Here is a 25007-nt window from a genome sequence, read left to right on the forward strand (position 1 = left end):
TGCTATGTTTATTATGTTGTATATTCTATTTGCAAACCAAATGACAATTGTATATGTATCATTTGAGAGGAATTCTTATTTATATATTTCTGATCGGGGCTAGTTTTTGGGTTAAGCTTTGTCGCAAATTTCTTAATTGATTGTTAAAGTAAATGATCTAGATCCTTAGTGCATCTTTATTTAGTTAATCTCTTGGATTAGTCAGCTGTTAGTTTTGGGGACGCTACAATGTGGTTCATTGCTCAATCGATTCGAGACGCTGGTTAGCCCATTACTTCAAATTGCGTCTTTAGCTTTGAGTATATGTTGAAGTAGAATCCAATCATCGCTCTCGATAGAAGAAGCTAATAAATACTACTACAATTGAAAACCAGAACTGAAAAAATATAAGACATATTAGAAACTAGACTGAGTTAAACTGAGGTGATTAACGGAGTACAACCTTGCTGGAAAAGTAAAAATAACTAAAACGAGAAGCAGTTTGTCGAGTTGACCGGCCGACTCGCAACCAATTAAGTTTAATGCTTGCTACTGAAAGATAAAATAAATTTGAAGCTGTGATCAATCCTAGGATTTCAACACTCAAAGATTTTGACATGTGGAGGTGCTAAATATGACGTTTGCAAAGAAAGATATGTCACCTTGGTCAAGACTTCCAGATGAACCTGAAATTTAAAGGAGAACCAAAGAGATAAAATGGCTTGCCATAGGTTCCACTAAAAATGCATCGAGGCTTATATAAGGTTAATTATGAAGCTGAAGATGAGTATTGTCAATCTATATGAGTGAGAGAATTGAAAATCTGTTGGTTAAAAATCTGAATATTGGTGCAGAAGTGAAAGTATGTTGGGCATGAAAACAATGATGCTATTTTTTGAGGGCACACTGGATAATGCTCAATACTTTTTTCCAGAGACTAAAAAGGTTACACTCAAATCATGAAAGGCCTCTAAAAATACCCAATCGATACCGGAAAAAACTACAATAAAAAGACCAGAATTGGAAAAAACTAAAATATGAGATCAAAAAACCAAAACCATCGCAAATAACTTCTGAAATCCAAAACCACACTGTACTTTGCAACACAATGCAAAAGACACAAGGAAAGTAAATGAGATTAACAGAGAGAACACCACCAACAAAACTAAAACAAAACTTTAAAATGAAACTATTCTGGTGGATCGAAACAATTGCCTTTCAACATTCAAAACAGGATCACATAAGAAACCAAGCGGGGTAACAAAGAAACATCACAAGCCAAGGAAAGGCTATGCTGGAAGGCAGAAAACAACCCAAAAGATACAAGGTTTTACAAACTACACAAAACTAATTGAGAATGAGAGATCAAGAGCAAGCTATGCCTAACAGATCAAAGTTTAATAAAATTAAGAAGGTAATTTTGGTTCATCCTGTGAGATAGGCATGGAAATCAAAAGGTATCACAGGGTTAAAGAAATCCAAAAGTTAAAAATCAATAGACTCCAGAAAAACAACTAGAGATGATTACTGAGAATATCAACACCATAATATGAAATAAAAGTAATATTAATAGCCAATTGTGATTTCGATGATGAGATTAAGGAGGTACCCGTCTGAAAATTACCTTATATTTTAACAGTGAAGAGGCTATTGCATCTGAGAACCAGGTCAGATATATTCTTTTTATGAAGACCGGAGCCGCTAAAACTCAGGTGAAAATCCATATCGCATCCAACAACACTAAAATTAGGTTAAAATCACAGGAAAAGGTAAGGGTATCACACTAAGTATCAATCAAGCAAACCAGTTAAGTTTTAAGGACGGTGAATCAAGGATTTAGCCGATGATGATTGCTAAATCCATGGCGGTAGTTTTAGGGTTTTATTGTTGAAGATGAAGGTTGAGTTGTGGAATAGGTTTTATCTTTATTAATTTTACTCCACGAAAATTAATACTCCCTCCGTTCTTTTTTAATAGACTGGTTTTGTTTTTAGAGAAATTTAAGGAAATTAAGAGAAAAGTGAAGTGGAATTTAAATTTAAGGAAATTTAAAGAAGTGAAGTGAAATGGTCCCCATGACACTTGTCATCAAAAGAAGTGAAGTGAAATGGTCCACATGACACTTGTCATCAAAATAAGTTAAGAGAAAAGTGGTCCTAAAAAATTAAAGTAACATTTGACTTTCCCAATTTGGAAACCAACCTATTTTTTGAAACATTTATTTATAGAAACCAACCTATTAAAAAGGAACAAAGGGAGTACTTAAAGCTTCTCCAATGGTTGTTGTATGTATTTCTTATGTGGCAACATAAACAAAACATGTTTATTCCAGATTTTCCTTAAGTTTGGGTGAAAAAAGTTATTCATTTTCAACGGTGTTGTTTGTGATCATTTTCTTATTAAATGTAAATTTTATGTTTGGTAATTTTAAGATTTTATTAGATCTAAAAATGATTATTTATTGTATTAGAATTAATTTTAGTAAATAAAATATATTTTTAATTTAAAAAAGCTGACTAGGATGGTAGACAATGTCAAGGAGAATGTGGGAAACTAGACATTTCCTTGACATTTTCTACATAAAGTCATGCATACATTGATTTATGACATTCGGATTGGAAAATGATTTTACAAAAAATGAAAGTGCATCCTAAGTAGATTTTAACATTTATGTCCACACACATGGTATTGGAGAAGCTCTTACTTTAGAATTGCCATGTCAACAAATCATCCCACAAAAATCAACACAAAAAAACTGCTTCGAATGCCGTAACAATGGGTCCGAGATTTTCCACATCGAAGGAGGCATGCGTTTGGTCCAAATCAAATCAAAAGAAAAATCCCAAACCAAACCCGAAAAACGAACAAAAGCAAAAAAAGAGAGGGAAGATGGATATTACGTGGCAATCAATAATTGGATAAACCAGCATCTCCATTACTCTGATTGGCTAGTTTCTTCAAAATACACGTCTAGAGTTTAACAAAAGTCATTCTTTATTTGACGCTCGTTTCCAAGTCTCCCGAGACAGAACTCAAAACTCAAACCGAAGAACAACAAAAATCAAATCGAGCAGTCGAATCACCAATCTTAGATCAAGAATACGAATATCCCGATCAGATCTGGAATAAAACCTTAGATATCTTCAAAGGAGAGAAATCAAATCTGAAATCTCTCCCAGCGATGGCGAATCGTAGATCGTCGTCATTGTTGTATTTTCTGTGTATTTTGTGTTATGCAGTTTGTTCACTTGCAGGGTAAGTACTACTAAGATTTTGCTTTTTGATCCTTTTCGTTTTTATGGTTTTTTTTCTTTTTTTTAATTAATTGAGTGAGAAATATGTTTGTGCAGGAAAAGCTATTACGATATATTACAAGTATCCAAAGGAGCTACTGATGATCAAATTAAAAGAGCATATAGAAAATTAGCTTTGAAATATCATCCTGATAAGAATCAAGGAAATGAAGAAGCTAATAAAAAATTTGCTGAGATTAATAATGGTATTGATTTCTATTTCTCAATAACTATAAATTTTGTACTTTGTCGTTCGATTACAAAAACAGTTTGTAATTTCAGTTTTCTTCTTTGTTTTGAGTTATTGATAGTATATGAAGTGTTATCGGATCGTGAGAAGAGAAGTATTTACGATAGGTATGGTGAAGAAGGACTTAAACAACAGGCTGGTAATGGTGGTAGAGGTGGTGGGATGAATATGCAAGATATCTTTAGCTCGTAAGTGGATTCGTGCAGCTTTTGAATTGATATTTGGTATGTTAGGAATTGGTTATTACTTAGTTTGGGGATAAGTAAGGTCAATGAATATGAGTATGAAATGAGAACATATTGCAACGCCTGTGCATCGCATACTAATGTACTCCTTTCATTAGTGTGAAACGGGCGGTACAGTGTTAACTAATAACATTAGATGATCTTACTTTGCTGAATTTTCATATTTTTAATGGAATTAGTTGTAGTTGTTTTTATTTTGCTTATCTTGAGTGCCACCAACACATGTTGAATTTGATTAACTAACCCCTTACACAGCATTTTCTTTATTCTTCGGTTGGTTTTTTATTTTATTAGTTTTGAGATTCCTGTGCAATTTTGGGGCCTGAATCAGTGATGTTTGTTATTGGATGGAAACACTTTGCTGATTATTTATGCTGACAAGATTTTTTATTGATTAGCTTCTTTGGTGGTGGAGGTCAAGAAGAAGAGGAAGATAAGGTTTTGAAAGGAGATGATGTCATCGTTGATCTAGATGCCAATTTAGAAGATTTATATATGGGAGGTACATTGAAGGTATGCTTGTTGAACTGGACGCAGAATACAAGACAAGTGTTCATTTGGAATTTCAACAATAACAAAGCCTCTTGTGAGTTGCTTGTTCTCATGTTTAATCTCCCCATATGGTTTATCTATCCAGGTTTGGAGAGAGAAAAATATTTTGAAGCCGGCTCCTGGAAAGAGGCGATGTAACTGCCGGAATGAGGTGTATCACAAGCAAATTGGCCCTGGGATGTTCCAGCAGATGACAGAACAGGTGCATAATTCACGTGCCCATCATTATTGTAAAAATTGTTTAGTTGTTTATGCTGCATGACTCTACTTGGCCACGTTATTAGTTAAGTTTCTTCTATGCATAGGTTTAAATAGCTTAACAAAGTGCCAAATGTTGTATTGGACGTGTTCTCCAAATTTCATTATTGATCATCTCTTTCCCCTTTTGATGATGCTAACTGATGTCTGATTATATATTTGTTTTCCCTTCCTCTTTAGGTCTGTGAGCAATGTGCGAACGTAAAGTATGAAAGGGAGGGGTATTTTGTGACTGTTGATATTGAAAAAGGCATGGAGGATGGGCATGTAAGTTTTATCTACTAATTCAGCTCTTGCTTTTGCCAGCGTCCAGATGCTTCACTATATGTTTGATTTCTTTCACTATTCTGATAACTTTGTACACAAACTCTATCCTGGATTTCTAATGCATTCTTGAGTAGCCAAGTAACTTGTGGGTGATTTTAAACATACTTCTTGTTCAACAACATCTTAGCTCCTTAATGCTTCTTAGTTTTTGTGTCTAGTAGTGGCTTGATGGTAACGTTGTACTGCATTCGTCCACTTATTTTTTCTAGTATATATTCGGAATCAGTCATATACCTGTATTCGATCTAACTCTTGTTATTTACTAAATTTTTTTGGTGTTCTACTACGAATTTATACTTCTGTAAACATCCAATGTTTCATAGCAGATAAGATTTTGCTTTACTGGTACTAGAAAAGTGCCCATTTTGTGTCTATAAGTTTATGCTGTTTGAGTGTTTTGTAGGAATTGGACTTCTATGAGGATGGTGAGCCCATAATAGACGGAGAAGCCGGAGATTTGAAGGTATGTTCTGTCACTTCTTCAGCTTCATGATACACAACCTAGTTAATTTATTGACTGCCGATTTCCTTGTTGTGCAGTTTCGAATAAAAACGGCACCTCATGATCGTTTCAGAAGGGAAGGAAATAACCTGCACACAACTGTTACCATAACCCTGGTATTTTTTTCCTATTTATTGTACCGTCGTTCATCATTCGTTTTTTTTACAAGCCTGTGTGGTGATTTTTGGTGTACTTGTTAATTTTGTTTCCTCTTCTCTCAGGTCCAAGCTCTTGCAGGCTTTGAAAAGACGGTCAAACATCTTGATGACCATTTAGTGGATATCAGCTCAAAGGTAAAAAGAAAAGCTCTTTCTCCTCTGTTGGCAGATGCTCTTTTCTTACATTATTCTCATTCCTTAATACCCGCTGGTCTACTCGTGTTATGACAATCAGGGAGTCACCAAACCCAAGGAGGTAAAGAAGTTCAAAGGAGAAGGGATGCCTGTTCATTTTAGCACAAAGAAAGGAGATTTATTTGTTACCTTCGAAGTTATATTCCCTACTTCACTAACAGAAGATCAGAAGACCAAGATCAAGGATATTCTCTGTTAGATATACAAGATGGTCCATTCTTTTTCCATTCTTCGCCATATTTGGGTCAAAGATGTTTTCATTGTACCATGATGAGATCGAACTTAAATGTAGGATAGTCTAGAAGGGTTTCTTCCTTCAAGAAGAAAGTCCATTTAGAAGGGATGTGAATGTCCATTTTGTAACTCTCTCGATATTTTGTCTCATGATAATACAAAGTTTCTTAGTTTGTTCTTCAAGTCAGAGAATCTCAAGTAAAAATGACCAACTCTCTCAATATTTTTGTCTCACATGATAATATACAGTTTCTTAGTTTGTTCATGTCAGAGAATCTCAAGTAAAAATAACAAGATTGTAGTGTTGTTTGGTTATAGTATACTTTTAGTTGCATCCATCCCCGTTTTGCTTATCACAGAGAGAGAAGTTGCTTTCGTGAGTTCTTTGGTTAAATCTATCCCAACTCCAAAGATCACATTAGCAAACCTCCTTTGAGATCACATTAGCAAACCTCCTTTGGTTAAATCTATCCTAACTCCAAAGATCACATCAGCAAACCTCCAAAATAATGCAAACCTCCAAAATAATGAAGTATTCATAGAGGTTTTATGAAGCAAAATAGCAAACCTCCTTTGGTTAAATCTATCCGGTTTTATGAAGCCAAAAAAAAAAAAAAAAAGGAAGGGGTGTTCCGGGAATCGAACTCGGGACCTCTCGCACCCGAAGCGAGAATCATACCACTAGACCAAACACCCGTGTTGTCTGACAGACTAAACACCTACTTAATTATTGCAAATATTTTCAGATTCACCAGCTTAAAACACACACCCTAATTTCCCTAATCGTCCTGGTTTTTGCAAACCCCGTCAACAGCACTTCAGCGAAATTCCAAAGCAAATTCAAATTTCAGAGACTAGCATCAATCCATACTTTTCTGTTGCTCTTCCATTCTCACCATGTCCCAGAGCGTACGCCTTACCTCCATCTACTTGTTCAGATTCAAATTGTTCTTGTTTTTGTTGAATGAATGATTTGATTAGTATTTACACAAAATATGTAGGTGGCTGGAGTTGATAATACATTCAGAAAGAAATTTGATCGGGAAGAGTATGAAGAACGAGCTCGCGAACGAGAAAGACAGGTTCGAAGCATTCTTACTTCTTTTCTTTTCTAGGGTTTCTTTTTCCTCTTCTTCACCTTAAATCATAATTTCTACATTGTTTGTTGACTAGGAGGAGGAGGATAGTCGGAAATCTAAATGTAAGTATTTCTGCATTCTGTGAATTTTTGAATTTTACCTTTCATTTGAAAAATATTAAGCTAATTTTGTTGGTACGCTGGGTTTGTAGTTAAAGGACCTCCGGTGCAAAGACAACCATTGAAACGCAGAGATTATGAAGTCGATCTCGACTCTAGATTGGGGAAAACTCAGGTAAGGTTCATTACTTCCTTAGTGCCTAATCTTGGGTATACTGTTGTTTGTGAATCTATATCTTAACATGTAACGGAGGTGTTAATTGGGTTGTTTAAAATTATGTCATTCTATCAGTTAGCCGTGGTATGTGCTTCAGTGTTTGTTCAAAAATGAATTTGTGTGGCCATTGACAATTATACTTGACGAGAAGTGAGACCACATCACTTTTCTTTGTCAATGGCTAATTGGATACGATAGACTTTTTAACATCCCAAGAAAAATTAGATATCAGTTGAGTTGTTTAGAGTTATGCCACTTGGATTAGTAGTAGTATGTGATTCAGTCCAGTGTTTGCTGAATGATAAAATTGCGGAACTTTTGATTGGTATAGTCTAAGAGATTTGATTACACATCCTTTCTGTTTGGTTGATTACTCTAGTTTAGCTCTTTGTTTCTAGTTCATGACTCGAGACCTTTTATTGTTGTTTTGCAGGTGGTTACTCCAATAGCACCTCTAAGTCAGCAGGTACATTCTATTCCATATTTTTGTGTAGAACTAACATTCGCTTTAGATTGCTTCCTTTCTTAGTTTTAGCAGAGCATTCACTTCCCATATGTCTGTTATAGATTACTAGAAGCTCTTGAAGTTTCAAATTTATATTACCATATTACCATATAATGAAAAATGGATGATTATCTGGGGTGCACCCTTGTTATCAGGACTGATCGATGCATTCTTTGAGATCAAATTTAAAAGTGGCTCGTACTTCTCATTTTTCAATTGCTTGATATAGTGGGCCAAAAGACTCTACCTTAAAATCAACAGACAACTGCATAATACATAGCCCTGCTTCTGAATGGTTATGACTAGAATCATACAGTTTAAGTAGTTTGACTCGAGTTCTGTGTTGGTTTAGCTACGCAATAATATACGTTGGGACGCATTTACCTTAGAATTTTGATGCTACATTTTCTTCTGCATACACTATCGAAGGCAAGGCTGATGGTATTGTGGATGAGAAATTATCATGTCAACCCAGGGAAGACATGACATTGACTTCCTTTGCTAGCACAGTTGGTGTTATATGGTGTGGATAAAACATAAAATCCCCTCTAATATATCATTTCGCTAAACTTTCAAAACATCTTCCTTACAAGTCCTTTCTATTTTAAATAGCTGGTTTTGCAAAATCTCTGTTGGGATAGTTTACTTCCTATGTTCATGTTATTTCTTTTCAAAAAAAAAACATTGCCTATTTGTTTTTCAGGCTGGATACTTCTGCTCAGTTTGTAAATGTGTTGTAAAAGATTCCGCGAATTACTTGGACCACATAAATGGGAAAAAGCGTAAGTGTGTTTCCTTATTCATGTTCATGCTTCAACTATGATGATCTGTTCTTTTGATATTATTTAACTATTCATCTTGCTTTTAGATCAAAGAGCTCTGGGTATGTCAATGCGAGTAGAAAGGGCATCTCTTCAACAGGTACATACACTTCCCTTTTACCTACAAAAATATATCCAAATTCTGGCCGTTGAGGGAAACTGCCTTCCTACCAAAGAATATATTATATGCAGTAACAGGGAAGCCGCTTTCATGGTTGAACAGGTTCAAGAAAGGTTCGAAGCTCTGAAGAAACGTAAAGTTGAAGGAGTCTTTACAGAGCAAGGTAAAGATTGATTATGTACATTATGGTGTATTATTGTGTTGTCGTGTGTGTTTACTCTATATTCAATCTTGAAGCCTGAATTCTTTTGTTTGTCCACTAGATAAAATGTTGTCAACCATGTAATCCTAGGGTGTTTTGATCTCTAATACCCGTTGAATGAGCAATAGTAATTCTTTTATATGCTGGGATTTATCTTGGTTTTTCAGACCTAGATGAGCGGATCCTTAAGCAGCAACAAGAAGAGGAAGAGCGCAAGCGCCAGCGGCGAGAAAAGAAAAAAGAGAAGAAGGCAAGTAACGAAGGCACTTTTGTAATCTTAGTATATTGACTTGTAACACGTACAAGTATATAATAAGGCCTTCTTAAGCGCCATCATCCCCCGCCACCCCCCAGAAACTGCAACGTTTTTAATTCCAAATGGTTAATATTGCTGTTTTTATTTCTTGGATCATCAGAAAGAGAAGTCTAAAGAGGAAGAGTCCGAGGAAGTAGACCCTGATGTTGCAGCGTTGATGGGATTTGGAGGTTTTGGTTCATCTAAAAAAAGTGCTTGATTTTTCCTTATTTTTGGAACAAAATATTTGATTGTATTAAAGAGGAAACTGAGTGAATACGTGGTAGTTACAAGTATATGAGTTTCAAACTTTCAATCACAAGTACCTAGAAACTTGAGATAAAAATGTGATCCATTAAACTATATAAATGTCTAACTCCGCTGATAATCTTGCTCATGAGCCAAAGGTTTACCTTGTTTTTTTACTTCCGCAGTACACCAAGTTTTTTTTTTTTTTGAAGCATATAATACACCAGGCTATACGTTTAGCCCGTATTTTCTTTTGTTTAGTGATTACCATATGAAAGGATAACTAAACCAATGATTGAAAATGAGCTTCTAAGTTTAATTATACTCCTAGACATCGTTTTTCAGGCAATGTTATGCAGCCAGGGTCTACTGTACCATCAAGGTCTTTAAAAAGATGACAGCGTCGGCCCAAAAAAACAGAAAAAAATATCGCTATATTGTCTAGGTGGTTGACTAGTTGTTTCTGCGACAAAGCCATGGTGATTTGCGTCCGTCTATGATGTCAATTGGAGCCCAGATTTTTCTCTTCGTAAAGAACGTAGGCAAGAACGTAGACATCGAACGCAAAACCAATCGGCACTGTATGGAGATACCATTCATATTAAGTAATGTTAAAAATACGAGGATATTAGGAATGTGAAATTCTTCACACTTCTTTTGTGGCCAAGTGTTTGTGATGGTGCATATACTATCTTTTCTAATGGAACGACGGGGTTGCTTCCGCTTCCGAGTCATTGGTAGTATCTTGGCTGTTGTCATCTGGATTTATGGCTACAAAGATAAAATCATGTTTCGGTCGTGTCTCGGATTTGTTACGTGAGACATAATGCACCCTTTCACTTGATCGAACTGCTGACCAGGCTTATAGAAGCCATGATCTTGTGTTTTGTCCTAGGTTGCAACTTGTACCTAAAGTGTTTAGCTATAAAATGGTAGATCTGCACTGTAAAATGATAGATATGCACACCACGACGATTATTTACTGTTTTCACCGTGTACTACGCTTATATTCAACCATGAGTCTTAGATTTATCAATATACCATAACAACTATCTACAAATGTTCATATACGTCACTACTCGATGTAATGTTTTCAGACGTCGCAGTGCTGTTACTAGCCCAATTCGTGGCTTTCATTTTCCTTGGGACATGATGTTATGGTTATACAACAAATTAATGTTGCGACACCAACTCAATATCTCTTATTTCCTTTATTAGATTTACCTTAACTAGATTGCATGGTTTCCTAGTTTGAGTAAACATCTTATTATTAGCATTGCTTGCCTAACAAGCATTCCTGTTAGCTATAAATACGTTGTTTGAGCTTGTATCGAACAACAACTAAAATCAATACAACTCGGTTCTTAACTTTTCTTCTCTTTATCTTCCAAGCAGAGGTGGTTAACTCCCAATTCAAAGGGTTTTATCTAGAGTTCTTTACCTTTTATTTATGTTCTAACTAATGTTTTAGTCTAGGACCCTAACATCTGGTTCAGAGCAGGTTTAGATCAACATCTAAATTCTACCAATTTTTTTTTTTACGATGCTACGCCTTGAGGATAGAATTAATCAGAATTTGAATCCATCTGAGCATACAAAAGATCTGGCAAGCACTCTGGCCACAGAAATCACAAATTCTATATATACTGTGTTTCGTGAATTTCTTCCTCAACTTATTGCTGCTTATGGTACTGGTTCTTAGCAATTCATCATCATACTGCTCACCCTAATAATGGCGATGGAATTCTTGAAACCTCTATTTGTGATGGAGCTACTGGTATGGAGTTTCCTACTTTTGATGGAGATGACCCTAATGGTTGGCTTTTTAGTGCCGATCAATATTTTAGTTTACACACGGTGACTGACAATCAAAAAATCACTATCGCTTCCGCGCATCTTAAAAATGATGCCTATGCTTGGTATCGTTGGAAGAAGACCACGATTACAATTACTACATGGGAAGAATTTTGCTCTTTAGTTCGTGCTCGTATTGGGCCTGATAGATTTGTTGCTACTAGAATGGCATTAAGTAGCATTAATCAGAATGTTTCATCGTCAACTCAAAACGATTAATCTTCGACTAAAAACAACATTGATATGATTTCCGCAACAAAAGTTAGTGAAGAAGAAACCAGACTTACTTCTCAAAAGGAAGAAGTAAATCAACAGGCCGTCGTGGATCCATATGTTTCGCAAAAGTTTAATGCATCCGATTGATGGAGAATTTCTAAACTTACTTCTCCAGTAGATGTAGAGAATTCTGCTTCTAAAGATGAAGAGAATTTTATTTCTAACGAAGAAGAAAATTAAGTCGCCAAGGTTACGGTTAATTCAGAGCTTAACGGTAAGTCTTCAATTATTGTTAAACCTCGTGGTTTATTAATTCCAGATTATGATTTTTTTTTGTTATCTGCTGCCGAGAATAGTCAAGTTTTTAATCAGGAGAAAGCACGTATGATCTCTTATATGAATCCTAACAAGAATCAACGTGTTGAATCAGCTTATGAGTTTTCTTCTGAATCATTGTGTATCCCTAAATATGCCTATGATTATGGATATGAAAAAGTTCAGTTTACTGAAAATTACAATGGTAGAGTTCGTGGTCGAATTTTGCTGAGCTCAGAAGGGATTAATATTGATTCTCTAAGAGGTGCTGGCGTTTTGATGAATTTAGACTCAAAAAGAATTTATGCAGCCAGAGCTATAAGTACTTCACATTCTTCTTGGTGTCTTTTTTTTTCTATCTACTGATAGCTGTGAAGTTGTTGAGATACGCGATGTGGAGGTACATTTTCCACCTGATTCAACTCCAGATTCTGTAGGAGGAAGTAAAGAATTAGTTGGTCATTTTGGGTTAATTAACCTAACTTCACAAACTAGTGGCAATAAATTTTGGAACTATGACGACAACAACATTTTAAGCAAGCTTTTAAAGAGTAGTATATCTCATTCTATTCAAAAGAAAACGAAAATCATAACTGGAATTCTTTGTAGTTCCGTGTTCTTTTTCGTTTTTGGTCGTGGTAAATCGCCACGGGCTCCATATGATATATATGTGTTTCAGCTCAACCGGGTAGAAATTGAAGAGAAGAAATTGGTAGTCACTACGAACTACAGTTCTTTGGAAAACTCAACACAAAATACACTTAATACATGGTATAAAGATAGAAGACTGTTCGTAATCTCTGTTTCTCATTTGCATGTAACCTGTAGTAGCATAAAATCGCACGCTACATCCAAGGGTGAAACTACTAAACTAAACCAAAATGAAGATGCATGAACAAACATGAACACAAAGATATACGTGGTTCGGCATGATTACCTACGTCCACGGGGTGAAAGGAGTGATTAATATTATTTCAAGTTTGGTTACAAGTGATGATCTCTCACAATAATAACTTCTTTTCTCTCTAAGTGTGAACTTTCTCTCCTTTACAACCTGCCTCTCACTCTCTAGATGCCCTTATATTTATAGGCCAACGCAGGGATACGACGAAGTTACAGTGTAAATCATGGTGCATCTATCTCGCTGTTCCTCCTCGGGCCTACCTTGATGTTCCTCCGATCTATCGACTGGGCCGATACAGTAGGGGCTCCCGACAGTTTTGCATCTGAGGCCGATCCTTTAATGTTATTTGGTCCGAGGTTGCCTTCTCCCTTCTCGCCGCTTCGTCTTGACATTCTTTCTTAGTTTGACCGAGTGTCTTCCGGTCTTCTGTCATCTTTGTCAGGTGATGGGAGACTTGTCATATCTTACAGCTAAATGGTTGTCACGCTCGGCCCTCGTGATTTCTCTTTGTTTGCGCCCGCTTGAGTTATTCAGTGCTTCTCTTCATTCGTTTCTTGGTGCAACTTAGCCTGGGATCTCGCCACCTAGCCCTGTGGATTATTTACACCTACATTCATGCCCCTTCTTTCACTCGTGTGCTTGACATGAGGGGAAGAAAATTTCTCGACTTCCCACGTCCCTAGTCATGCCGCGAATTCCGCCATGCAGTTCCCCACTACTACTGCCTTTATGACCTGTAACTGCTGCTGCCGGTTACGATGCCTTTGAGCATAAATTTCGCGGCTTCTGCTTCTAACCGTCATTTGTGTTTTCCTACAAAATCAAAATTTTCTCTCTCTGTGCGATTCTACTCCTTCCTTGCTACCATTAATTCCGGTGACCCTTCTCCATTTTCGCTTTCTTCTTTGGTTTTCAAGTTGACGGCGGCTGCCTTGGTTGGTTTTCTTCCTTCATTGCTCTTTCTTCTGTTTGTCTTCGGGTTTCGAGCTCTCCCTTTTGTTCTGTAATGGCAACTTCTTCTCCACCCATGACTGAAAAGAGGTGCGTGAGTGATACTTTTTCTGATAGTGATGCCGTTTCCCTTGATTCTTTGTTTTTGCTTGAAAGTCCTTCCCGTCATGATTATCGTGCTATGAAATCCCTTTTCCCTGACAGCTCTCCTTCTTTCCCATGTAGGGCTGATAAGAGAATTTCTAAGGAACTGTCTGATGATGAGTTCATTAATCTGTTGAAGGAAGAATTCGGTCTTCAGAATTATGAGGTGACTCTTATCTCGGGCCAAACGGGTGTGTTGAGGAAAGCCGATGTCGACAAGTTCGAACAGTCATCCGAGGCGGTTATTATTACTAGGGGGAAGCTTGATCTTGGTCTTCGTCTCCCGCTGTATGATCCTAAAAGTCCCTTCTACTATGAGGTGCTGTCACACCTTCGTCCTCCCCGAGGTTTGGCTCAGTGGAATTGAAACACTTATCGCCTGATGAACGAGTGGAAAAGGCGAGGCGATGGTCACTGCACTGAGGCAGAGTGGTCGACCTATAAACCATCCGATTCCCCAGCATACATTTCTGCCAGTTTTGTTGCTAATTATCGGAGCGGGACTACTACCAATGGTGATCTTGATGGATTCTCCGCTAGCCCTCATCGTCAGAAGGTTCTCCCCGATGGTGTTGCTAGGATAATGTTGGATGCCGATCCTATTGGTAAAGGTTCTAAGAAGCGTGCTCTTCATTCGAATGACCCTTACTGGGATCGGGTTCCACTCCTCGTCCGTGGTCAAATTTTGCATGGTAGCTTTCCTCCTCCAGAGCTTCCCCTCGAGCCTTACCCTTTCTGGGTTATTAATGATGATAAGGTATGTTGCTTTTTCTTAGTTTTCTTCGGCCCTTGCTGTACTGGCTCGGGTTATTGATTATCTTTTGGTTTACGTAGGTTAAGTATCAAAGCGAGCCTGTTAAGGCAGCTCTAATTTCTAAGAAGAGAAGTGCTAGCACAAGGGTCAAGGAGGATCAGGGGAAGGTAACAAACATACATCCTTAGTCTTAAGTACATGTACTTGCCCCTGTTTTTTGCCTTCACATGGTATGACGTAGGGCCTTGTGCAGAAAATGCCTAGGTGCGAGGATGAGAGTGCTGGGGGTCCGAGGTTCAAGAGGGTGAGGATTTTGATGATCGACGTCCCATATCTCATTTTTGAAGAGGTCGCTAGAAAATTGCTCTGTCGTCTCGTCTGCTGCTGTAGGTGGTGAGGTTCAAGTTGAGGAGCAGATCCCAAGGCGCAATCCTTCTCGGGGTACATCAGTAACGAAGGGTGAAACGCCGAAAGACTCAGATATTATGATCGAGATTCCTGATCAGGATGATGAGGACGACATCTTCGACGATGATGATGAGGATGAAACTAAGAAAGATGATGATGTTGTTGTTGTGGTTTCTGGCTTGCAGCCTAGCGATCCCGGGCCGACTGAGACTCCTGTGCTGGATAAGGTGTCTACTGCTGATACGGAGGCATTGCAGAGGTTGCCCCAGAATATCTCTGGGTCGTCATCAAGCGTCCAAACTTCGTTTACTATATCGGGCCCTGTGTGCAATTCTCTCGGTGCCCTAACTTCTGTGAACTTTGGTTCCTACACCGATGAGCAGATGATCGCCGTCGTGCCCCAGTACGGCGACATCTCGTATACATTTTACACCATGGTGAGTACTTTACTTTCGCCCGTCTCACTTTTGTTGGACCTTGCTGACACACTTTGTCTTGGACGGTGAATCCTTAGGCTATGAATCGGGCGAGGTTGGAGGCTGCTCTTCGGTGAAGGGAGGTTCAACAATTTGAGGCTGTGAAACTTTAGCTGCAGCAGGAGAAGGAGCGATCACGCAATATAGAGCTCGAGCTTGTTGCCGCCCGAGGTATGTTGTCGAGATATCTGCAGTTTTTGATTGAGTTTCTTCATGTCAATATCCTAAGTCTAGTGTTATCCTTTTAGCCGAAATAGCTAGTATAGATCTAGACGCTGCTTCGGAATATCGTCTTATAAAGATAAAATGGGATATTGAAAAGGATCATGTGAAAAATCTGCTACAACGAATATCTAACAAAGATGGCAGAATAGATCTCCAGGAAGACGAGATCAGGTGGCTTCAGGAAGAACTGGAGCGATGTCAGAGATTCGAGTATGTGCCTGAAGAGATGGACAATCTTCGGGTTCATCTGGGTGAATTTCAAAGGCTCGCCGCCGATAAAACATTATTGGCCGATAACTTGGAAAGTCAGAATCACTCCCTAAGGATTCAGAACCGAGATTTGCATGTGGATCGGCAACGACTCTTGAAGGAGAAGGTTGTAGCCGAGCGGTTAAGTCGGAAATCGTGTGAGAAGATTAAGGGTTTCGAAAAATTATCCCAAGACTTGGAATGGGCGCAGGCTCAGTTGTTGGCCCTTCAATCATCCCATAACCGCCAAAAGAACCGAGTGGAATGATCATAAGAAGTATTACCCCACCAATGAATTCAACGAGCAGTCTTATAACGAACTAACCTCAAGACTTTCAAAGGCCGAGGATGAGCTGGCTAAATCTGTGGAGTCGTTAGAAATTGTGCTACCAACCCTTTCAGGTCTCTTGAGAGCATGTCAGATTGATTCTGGGATTAGGACGATTTGTTGTCCTTTTGTTGTTCTATGCTGTCTTAGTTCCCCGGGCTAACCGTGTTGTTTGTGGTGGTATCGCAGCTGAACAGGGCCGAGACCGAGATCTGGAGCAGAAAGTCCTTGGCCTCGATAGAGAGGTTGGGAAACTGCAAAAGAGTGAGGCCGATATGAAGGCGAAGGTTGTTACTTCCGAGGCGGATTCTCAACAGCTGAGCCAACAGATTGATAGCGAAAGGATCTCCCACAAGGCCGAGCTCGCCGAGAAGATTATTGCTGGTGTCAATCATTATATCGAGAAGAATCGTCGCGAGGCCGCTCTGAAGAAAAGAGGATTCAAAACTGCTCCAACACAAGAATGATTCTGTCTTTTGTCGTGCTGCATCACTAATTTGCCCATGATCTCGGGTTGTAATTCGCTTGAACCTTTAACCCCCTTTTCCTTGATTGCGTGTTTGATGGGGCGCTACGTCGCCGTATTCATGGTTGTTTCCTTTCTTGACACCTTTGTCCTTTTATTTCGAACTCCTTAAGTTGTTACTCAGTCACTCTGCGTTTCATATATGCTATAAGTTAGTACTAAAAATCATTTTTGTCGAACACACTCGATAAGGAGGGCCATCAGGCCCGATGCCATGTCCCGACCGAGGTATCTCATCACTATCTCTTAGATTCAGTGGAAGGGAAATAGTCTTTCTAGTTTCTAGGTTCGACGACCCCGAGTGGTTATCGACCAACCAACTCGGGCAAGTGGTCACGGCCACTTGCGATGGGGGTAACCTTTCAGATGTAAGTAGGTTACCTATTTGAGAAGAATTCGTATCTTAAAAACCTTTGGCATCTGGTTTCCAACCACCAGTACCCCTAGGATACCTAGGCACTTGCACCCTGCCACTGCCCCGAGTATCGAATATCCAGTCGACTGTAAGTCACCTTGGCACATGCGCACTGCCACTGCCCCGAGTACGAATGACCATTCGAGTGTAAGTCACCTCGTCACTTGCGCACTGCCATTGCCCCGAGTTCGAATGACCATGCGAGTGTAAGTCACCTCGTAACTTGCTCACTGCCATTTCCCCGAGTTCGAATGACCATTAGTCGCTCATGTCATGTTTCTTACCCCTCGTGGTTTTAAGGAAATAAATGACAAGATGTCGTACATGTTTTGCGTGTACCCCTTCATGGGTGATAGAGTTTCAAGTGTTGCGCGTTCCAGGGCCTCGGTTCGGGTGTTCCGTCCAGCTTCAGTATCTTATATGCACCTTCGCCTACTTTCGACATGACTGTGTAAGGTTCGCCCCATTTCGCCGCCAGTTTCCCACCCTTTTTGTCGCGTTCATAGATCGATAATTCCTTTAGCACCAATTTCCCGGGTTGGAACTCTCTCGGTCGGACTCGTTTGTTATATTCTCTTTGTAACCTTCTTTGGTAGTTCTCCATCTTTTGCAGCGCCATTTCTCGTGTTTCCTCCAGGTCATCAAGATTGGCTAGGATTAGGTCGGCTGAGATGTTTCATCTCCATGCCTCGGTTCTTGTAGTGGGTATCATCGCCTCGGTTGGTAATATGGCTTCCATTCCATAAGTGAGCATGAAAGGCGATAGTCCAGTTTCCTCCCTTTGAGTGGTCCTATAAGCCCATAGGACATTTTAAAGCTCTTCACACCACTCCCCATACTCTCCGTCCAACTTTTTATTTAAGTTGTCAGCGATGGTTTTGTTTGTAATCTCGGACTGTCCATTACTCTGAGGATAAATGGGGGTAGCTTTGTTCTTCCGAATGTTATAAGTGTTAAATAACAAGTCAATATTTTCCCCTGTAGTTGCTTTCCGTTGTCCGAGACGATTGCTGCTGGTACACCAAAACAACATATGATATGCTCCTAAATGATCCTGAAGACGTCCTTGTCCCGGATGTGCTTTAAAGGTGCGACATCTACCCACTTGGTAAAATAGTTCGTGGCCAAAATTAAGTACTTTCTCAGCCCCGACCCGATATGCAATAGTCCTACAATATCGATCCCCCACTTGGCGAAGGTCCAAGGACTTATCACCTCAGGAGCGGCCCTAAATTGGATTTTCTGTATAGAATGCCATCCCTCAATTCATAGGCGGCCGATTTACTCTTGATTTTATTTATCTCGGGCCGGCCTTTGGGTAGCTCTCCTGTTTATAAGTACAAATGAATCGGTTTACGCCAGTCGCCTTCCTTGTATATATCGGTTGCGTTGACTGCCACATAAGCTTGCCCCTCTGGCACTTCTGGAATAAAGGGCGTAAGGATCCTCATTACACGAACGCCATCGACACTTGGATCTGTTAATGTAGATGCGATATATGACAAGGCGTCGGCATGTCAATTATCTTTTCTGCATATATGTCGAAACTTGATGCTGGGGATTTGGGCGATGTAGAATTGGGAGAGTTCCCAATACCTTTGTAAAACCGGATCGTGAGTAGCATACATGCCAGCTATTTGGAAAATCACTAGTTGCAAGTCGCTAGTTAGTCTGAAATCTTGTATCCCCATTTCTACGAGTAACCTTAGGGCATGGATTACGCCCTCGTATTCGGTAACATTATTCGTCGCCTTGAACTCCAATCTGAATGAGTGGACGATCTTCTTCTCCTTTGGTGTTGTAAAGACTAACCCCAGTCCCGATCCATCTTTATTAGATGCCCCATCGAAAAATACCTCCCATCGTGTCGGGCTACTTGTGTCCAGAAGATCGGCCAGATCTTCTCGGTCCTCCTCCATGCCCGGTATCTCCTCCACTTCGTCCTCATTGCTTAGTGGAAAGTCGACCAAAAAATCTGCTAACACTTGACCTTTACGGCCGTTCGCATTTCATAGATGATGTTAAACTTCTTGATTTGAGTTCCCCATTTGGATATCCTTCCAGATCGACCCCGCATTGTCCAGCACTGCTTCAATAGGCGACTTCGTTAATACCCGAATCCGGTGGGCCTGAAAATAAGTTCTTAGCTTCTGAATTGCGAACGTTAATGCTAAAATTATTTTCTCGATTCGGTATAGTTCTTTTCGGTCGGGCTTAGTGTCTTGCTGATGAAGTAAACAGGTTTGTCTTCCTTTCGCTCGTTCTTAACCAAAACTGCACTGATCGCATATGATGTTTCCCCTAGATATAGGGTAAGGACTTCGTTGGGCTCGGGCCTCTGCAACACAGGGAGGCTAGCGAGGTGTAGTTTGATATTTTGAAAGGTATCCTCACACTCGTCCGCCCATCTGAATTTCTCGCCCTTCTTAAGTGTACCAAAGAAGTTTTTACATCTGTCCGACGATCGGGATACAAATCGTCCCAACGCTGCCAAGCTTCCGTTTAATTTTTGCACGTCTTTTATTGTCGCCGGTGAGGGCATTTCGATAATGGCCCTTACCTTCCCGTGATCGGCCTCTATCCCCTTGGGTGTGATGATATATCCTAGGAATTTACCCGATGTGACCCAGAAGTCGCACTTTGCTGGATTCACTTTCATCTTAAACTTCTTCATTGTTTGAAAGGTCTCCCGGAGGTTTCGAAGGTGGTTTTTTTCCAGTCGGCTATTTACCAACATGTCGTCGACGTACACCTCGATGGTGTCATGGATTTTGTATTCGAACATATCTCCTACTAGTCTTTGGTAAGTGGCGCCTGCGTTTTTCAAACCGAACGACATCTTTGTGTAACAGTATAAACCCCTAGGTGTAAAGAAAGAGGTGTGTTCCTAGACCTCGAGGGCCAGAGGGATCTGGTTATACCCTGAGTATCCTTCCATCAGTGTTATCGCTTCGTGCCCTTCTATAGATTCCACCAGTTGATCGATGCTTGGTAGGGGGAAACTGTCCTTCGGGCAAGCCGTATTTAGATCACTGAAGTCGATGCAGACCGTGACCCCTCCTTTCTTCTTGAGCACTATCACCATGTTAGATATCCATTGGGGGTATTGAGATTTTCGGATGATTCCTGAAGCTTGTAGTTTCTTTAACTCTTCATCAACTGCCGCCTGTAATTCTGGTGCTATTCGCCTCATCTTTTGTCGGACCGGTCCGAAGCTTGGATCTATTTTTAAATGATTACAACATATCTACGGATCAATGCCTTCCATTTCATACGAGTTCCGTGCGAAAGCGTCCAGGTTATCTCGCAGAACTGCTATGAGCTGGGTCGCTTTCCCCTCCGATAATAAGGATCCGATTCTTAATATCTTCGGCTCCTCGATGGTACCTAAGTTGATTTCTCGGGTGGGTTCTATAGCCGAGAAGTTTGGCTTCGGTTCGCTCATCGGCACCGTTCTCTGTGATTGCTATAACGGTTCCTTTTTGTTGGTTTCATACGCCATGATCGTCTGGGATATTACCTTTTCCAGCTCTTGAGCAGCCTCGGCTTCCTTGGCTTTGTTCTTTTCCCTCCTTTGCCGTGCTCGCCTTTCCTCGTTTTGTTGAATATCGACTTGCATACATTGTCTAGTTGCTTGGGAATCGCCAATAACCTCCACTATCTCCTTTGTACGTTGAGAATCTTAGTCTTTGATGATAGGCCGATGCTACCCCCTTGATTCCGGAGATCCAAGGTCTCCCGATGATTGCTTCGTAGGGAGAGACGACATCGGCCACGCAGAATGTGGTGAGCGTATCGAGGTAGCCGCCCCCATCCGACACTCTTAAAGTTACCTCGCCCTTTGGGATAGTCACGGTCCCATTGAAACCATAAATTCGATATGTTGATGGAATGAGGATGTCATCCGATAGATCCATTCTTTTGAAGGTATCATAGAAAAGTACTTCAACCGATCTCCCATTGTCTATCAAAAGTCTCTTCACTCCCCATTCTTTGATCATCAAAGTGATAACCAAAGGGTCCCCATAGGCTTGCCCATTTAGTGGGACATCCTTGGCAGAGAACGAGATAGGTTGCATCATCCATGGATCCATTGGCAAGGTCTTGGCCATACTGAAAATCTCTTTGCAGTTATGGTCTCTCTTATGAATTCTGGATGTGATTCCCGATCTCAGGTCGTACCCCTGGGTAGCCGAGTGCGAAATGGTGTTGCATACAAACTTAGTGGATCTGTCGATTCTGACTTGGTGGACTGGTACCTCGGGTATGGTAGCTGGTGGTGCTGCCTGTCGGACGAACTTCCTCAGGTATCCATCTCGGATTAAGTGTCGTACGATGTCTTTTACTTCTCGGCAATTTTTGGTAGAATGGCCCCGATACTGGTGATAGTGACAGTACTCGGGGTGATCCTTTGTCTCTTCAAATTGTACTCCCCTTGAGCTTGGGTAGATGATGTCGTTTCTCTTCTCGACCTCTTTGAAGATTTCTTCTAGTGGAGCATTTAAAGGAGTGTAGGCCCTTGCCTCGTGTCGGGGCCTTTTTCCTTTCTCGACCCACTCTTTCTTTTCAGCTCCCCTCGGTGGTGGTCCTAGATGTTTATCGGGTCGCCTGGGGGTCTCACTTGTGATCGTACGAGCCGCTGCACTCTCCTCCTGCACTCCTCGATCCTTTGATTCCTCATGTATTTCCTCCAAGGCTATGTAATGTTCCTGCATTCTCCTCATTTCTTTCAAGGTTTGAGGCTTCTCAGTGAACATAGATATCTAGATTGGGTCTGATTTCCCTAATGCGTTTTTGAATCCGAATATCTGTTGGTCGACTGGTACTTTTCCTAATTCCGTGCATAATTTTCTCCATCGGTCTATCAAGTTTCTCAGAGGCTCCTGGAATCTTCGGGCTAGAGTGAACAATCTATTGACTCTGGGTCGAGCTTTGCTGTTGTGCATGTAATTCTCAAGGAAGGTTTCGACTAAGACATCATAAGTATTGATTGACCCTGCTGGGAGTGCACATAACCAGTTCCTCACCTCGCCTTCTAGGATCGCCGGAAAAAATTTGCACATGACCACATCACTGCCCTTCCACTGAAGTAGCGACATAGTGCACATTTTGACGTGTTCGACCGCGTCTCCTGTTCCGTCGAATCTTGATGGGAACGCAGGGAGCGTGCACTTTGGTGGAAATGCCGCTTGCTCCAATTCTCGGGTGAAAGGAGTCTTCTCGGCTTCGCTTATTACTTCAGCGAGCTTGTCGTCCTCATTGCTTCCTGTTAGCTTCTTGATCTTTTCTTCTAATTCTTGAGCTTATCCTCCGTTGCGTTCCTCGGCCTTCCTCTATCCTCGGGATCTTCCTATTCTGTAGACGAACTCTCAGGCGGACCATATCCTCCTCCTGTCGGCCCATATCCTCCTCTTGTCGGCCATGCTGCGGGATGTATCGGGGGTTGACCCGATCGTCCATGGTTGCTCGACGCGCCCCGAATGGATGATCCTCTGGATCTAGACCTTTGATTACGTAACTGGTAGTTTTCATACTCTAGCGCTAGATTTCTCTGCTGCAGTTCCCTTAAGTTCGCTTCCCGTCTCCTCTGATTTTCTAAAATGTCTAACAATGTTGGATCGCTGCTCTCGTGACTAGAGTGCCCGTTTTGATAGTTCAGATGGGCTGGGGGCGCCACTGCTGTTAGCGGTGGAGGTGGGAGTGGCAACACAGAGGGAACGCCTTTAGTGTCATTTCGTCTTCCCAACTGTACATGACTGAGTCGCTCTTTCTCACGATCTAGGGCCTCTTGATATTCGGCTCGTCGTCTAGCTCTTCGTCTCTGGGCCTGCATGATCAACGCCTCCTCATCATCCTCAATGTCTGATGCAGTCAGCCCGTCTATCTGCTCGGGTCCCCCTTGTGTTGGGTTGATTTGCTCTAACGGAGGGGGGTCATCATCTCGTCCCAAGTCGACTTCCTCGTCCACGGTTGGCATCCCTCCTGCTGGTGCTCGAGATTCCTCGAGGGGAGGTTGTCGGTCATTTCCCTGTCTTGGTTCCGTTATCCCTCCTTGCATGCCACTGCTGGTAACCGTGTGGTTCCTTAAGGTTCTTCCCGTCCCTGAAGTGCTAGCCATTGGCTCGGACGCACCCTTTGCCCGAGTATCGTCCCTACCTACGTCAGCAAAAACAAATAACTCCTTACTTTGACCTGTTTTCGAAATGTTTTATGGGATGTACGAAGTCAGAAGAAAGGACCTGGCACTAAAACTGGGCTTGCGTGCGACACCCCCTATTTTGTCCGGCTGACCTCACCAATTCAACACTTTTCGACTCTAAATACAGATTTTGACGAGTACCGTTCTATGTCACTTTCGGTACTTCGTCTGTGCATTAATCACTATTTGTCCTACATTTCCTACATTCCAAATTATTAAAGACTGGTACTTTCTGAGTAAAAAGCCTTGAATTTGTACTCTTGTGATGTCACACTTCAGCCTCTGATTTTCAACAACGAGTATTATTCCCTCAGAACAATTCAGGGATGACTTGCCCTGACTTCCTTGGGTTTATTCCGGCGGATAGTGATGACTACATACAATCTTTGTTTCCCACTCTCCGATCCAACCCATCGATCTAGAGTCGACCTGTCGAGGTGGGTTTTGTAAGATCTAAGGCTTTCAAGACACCGGCATGGAAGTTCTGGTGACTTCAACCAAACATCGAGGATATTACATGGGAGTTTTTTAGAAGTTCTCTAGCTGCCTGAATCCGATGATGAAAGATGAGTAAAGAAGACGGAGATAACTAATTATAAAAATGCTATTTTACTCGCTGACTAACACAGCTATTTGTCGACAGAATCTCACCGTGGCTACTACCAAACGCCGATGGCGTTATTTAGGAGCTCTTGGAGATCTTCCTGTCGCCTTTGCTATCCAGACGCAAACTAACTGAAAACCTTTCTTAATGACCAAACTTTATAAACAAAAATCTAACTTTGTTGTCCAAACGAGAAGAACAAACAAAACGAAAAGAGTCACACCAATAGAGTTTATCTCTTAGCATCAACTAGCACTCAAGGTGTTCTTAGGAGCTTTAGATTATCTCATTTGGTGGATGAAATCAAGGTATCCGAAGATGTTAGACGTTCCCCTTAGCCGACGCCAGAATGTAGTAGCATAAAATCGCACACTACATCCAAGGGTGAAACTACTAAACTAAACCAAAATGAAGATGCATGAACAAACATGAACACAAAGATATACGGGGTTCGGCATGATTACCTACGTCCACGGGGTGAAAGGAGTGATTAATATTACTTCAAGTTTGGTTACAAGTGATGATCTCTCACAATAATGACTTCTTTTCTCTCTAAGTGTGAACTTTCTCTCCTTTACAACCTGCCTCTCACTCTCTAGATGCCCTTATTTTATAGGCCAAGGCAGGGATACGACGAAGTTACAGTGTAAATCATGGTGCATCTATCTCGTTGTTCCTCCTCGGGCCTACCTTGATGTTCCTCCGATCTATCGACTGGGACGATACAGTAGGGGATCCCGACAGTTTTGCATCCGAGGCCGATCCTTTAATGTTATTTAGTCCGAGGTTGCCTTCTCCCTTCTCGCCGCTTCGTCTTGACTTTCTTTCTTAGTTTGAT

General features: G+C 40.8%; 3 protein-coding genes and 1 non-coding gene across 4 annotated transcripts; 2 read left to right on the top strand and 2 right to left on the bottom strand.

Moving 5' to 3' along the window:
* Nucleotides 1–2983: 2983 nt before the first annotated feature.
* On the top strand, nt 2984–6227 carry LOC113334915 (dnaJ protein ERDJ3B-like). Its single transcript, XM_026581138.1, has 10 exons — nt 2984–3234; nt 3330–3478; nt 3584–3710; nt 4166–4280; nt 4405–4521; nt 4758–4844; nt 5308–5367; nt 5445–5522; nt 5628–5699; nt 5800–6227. Exons 1-10 carry the CDS (start codon nt 3161–3163, stop codon nt 5956–5958), a joined length of 1038 nt encoding a protein of 345 aa, XP_026436923.1. The 5' UTR covers nt 2984–3160; the 3' UTR covers nt 5959–6227.
* A 390-nt stretch (nt 6228–6617) lies between these two features.
* TRNAP-CGG lies at nt 6618–6689 on the bottom strand. The gene has a single exon. It is a non-coding gene; the product is annotated as a tRNA-Pro (tRNA).
* A 61-nt stretch (nt 6690–6750) lies between these two features.
* On the top strand, nt 6751–9752 carry LOC113334911 (zinc finger matrin-type protein 2-like). The gene is made up of 10 exons (XM_026581136.1): nt 6751–6902; nt 6995–7075; nt 7167–7194; nt 7284–7366; nt 7842–7874; nt 8617–8695; nt 8782–8834; nt 8958–9018; nt 9225–9307; nt 9474–9752. Exons 1-10 carry the CDS (start codon nt 6891–6893, stop codon nt 9570–9572), a joined length of 612 nt encoding a protein of 203 aa, XP_026436921.1. The 5' UTR covers nt 6751–6890; the 3' UTR covers nt 9573–9752.
* Nucleotides 9753–20992: 11240 nt separating this feature from the next.
* Nucleotides 20993–22090, bottom strand: LOC113334550. The gene has a single exon (XM_026580780.1). The coding sequence runs from the start codon at nt 22088–22090 to the stop codon at nt 20993–20995; it is 1098 nt and encodes a 365-aa protein (XP_026436565.1).
* Nucleotides 22091–25007: the final 2917 nt, after the last annotated feature.

Source organism: Papaver somniferum, unplaced genomic scaffold, assembly GCF_003573695.1.
Source record: "Papaver somniferum cultivar HN1 unplaced genomic scaffold, ASM357369v1 unplaced-scaffold_137, whole genome shotgun sequence".
Taxonomy (NCBI): Eukaryota; Viridiplantae; Streptophyta; class Magnoliopsida; order Ranunculales; family Papaveraceae; genus Papaver; species Papaver somniferum.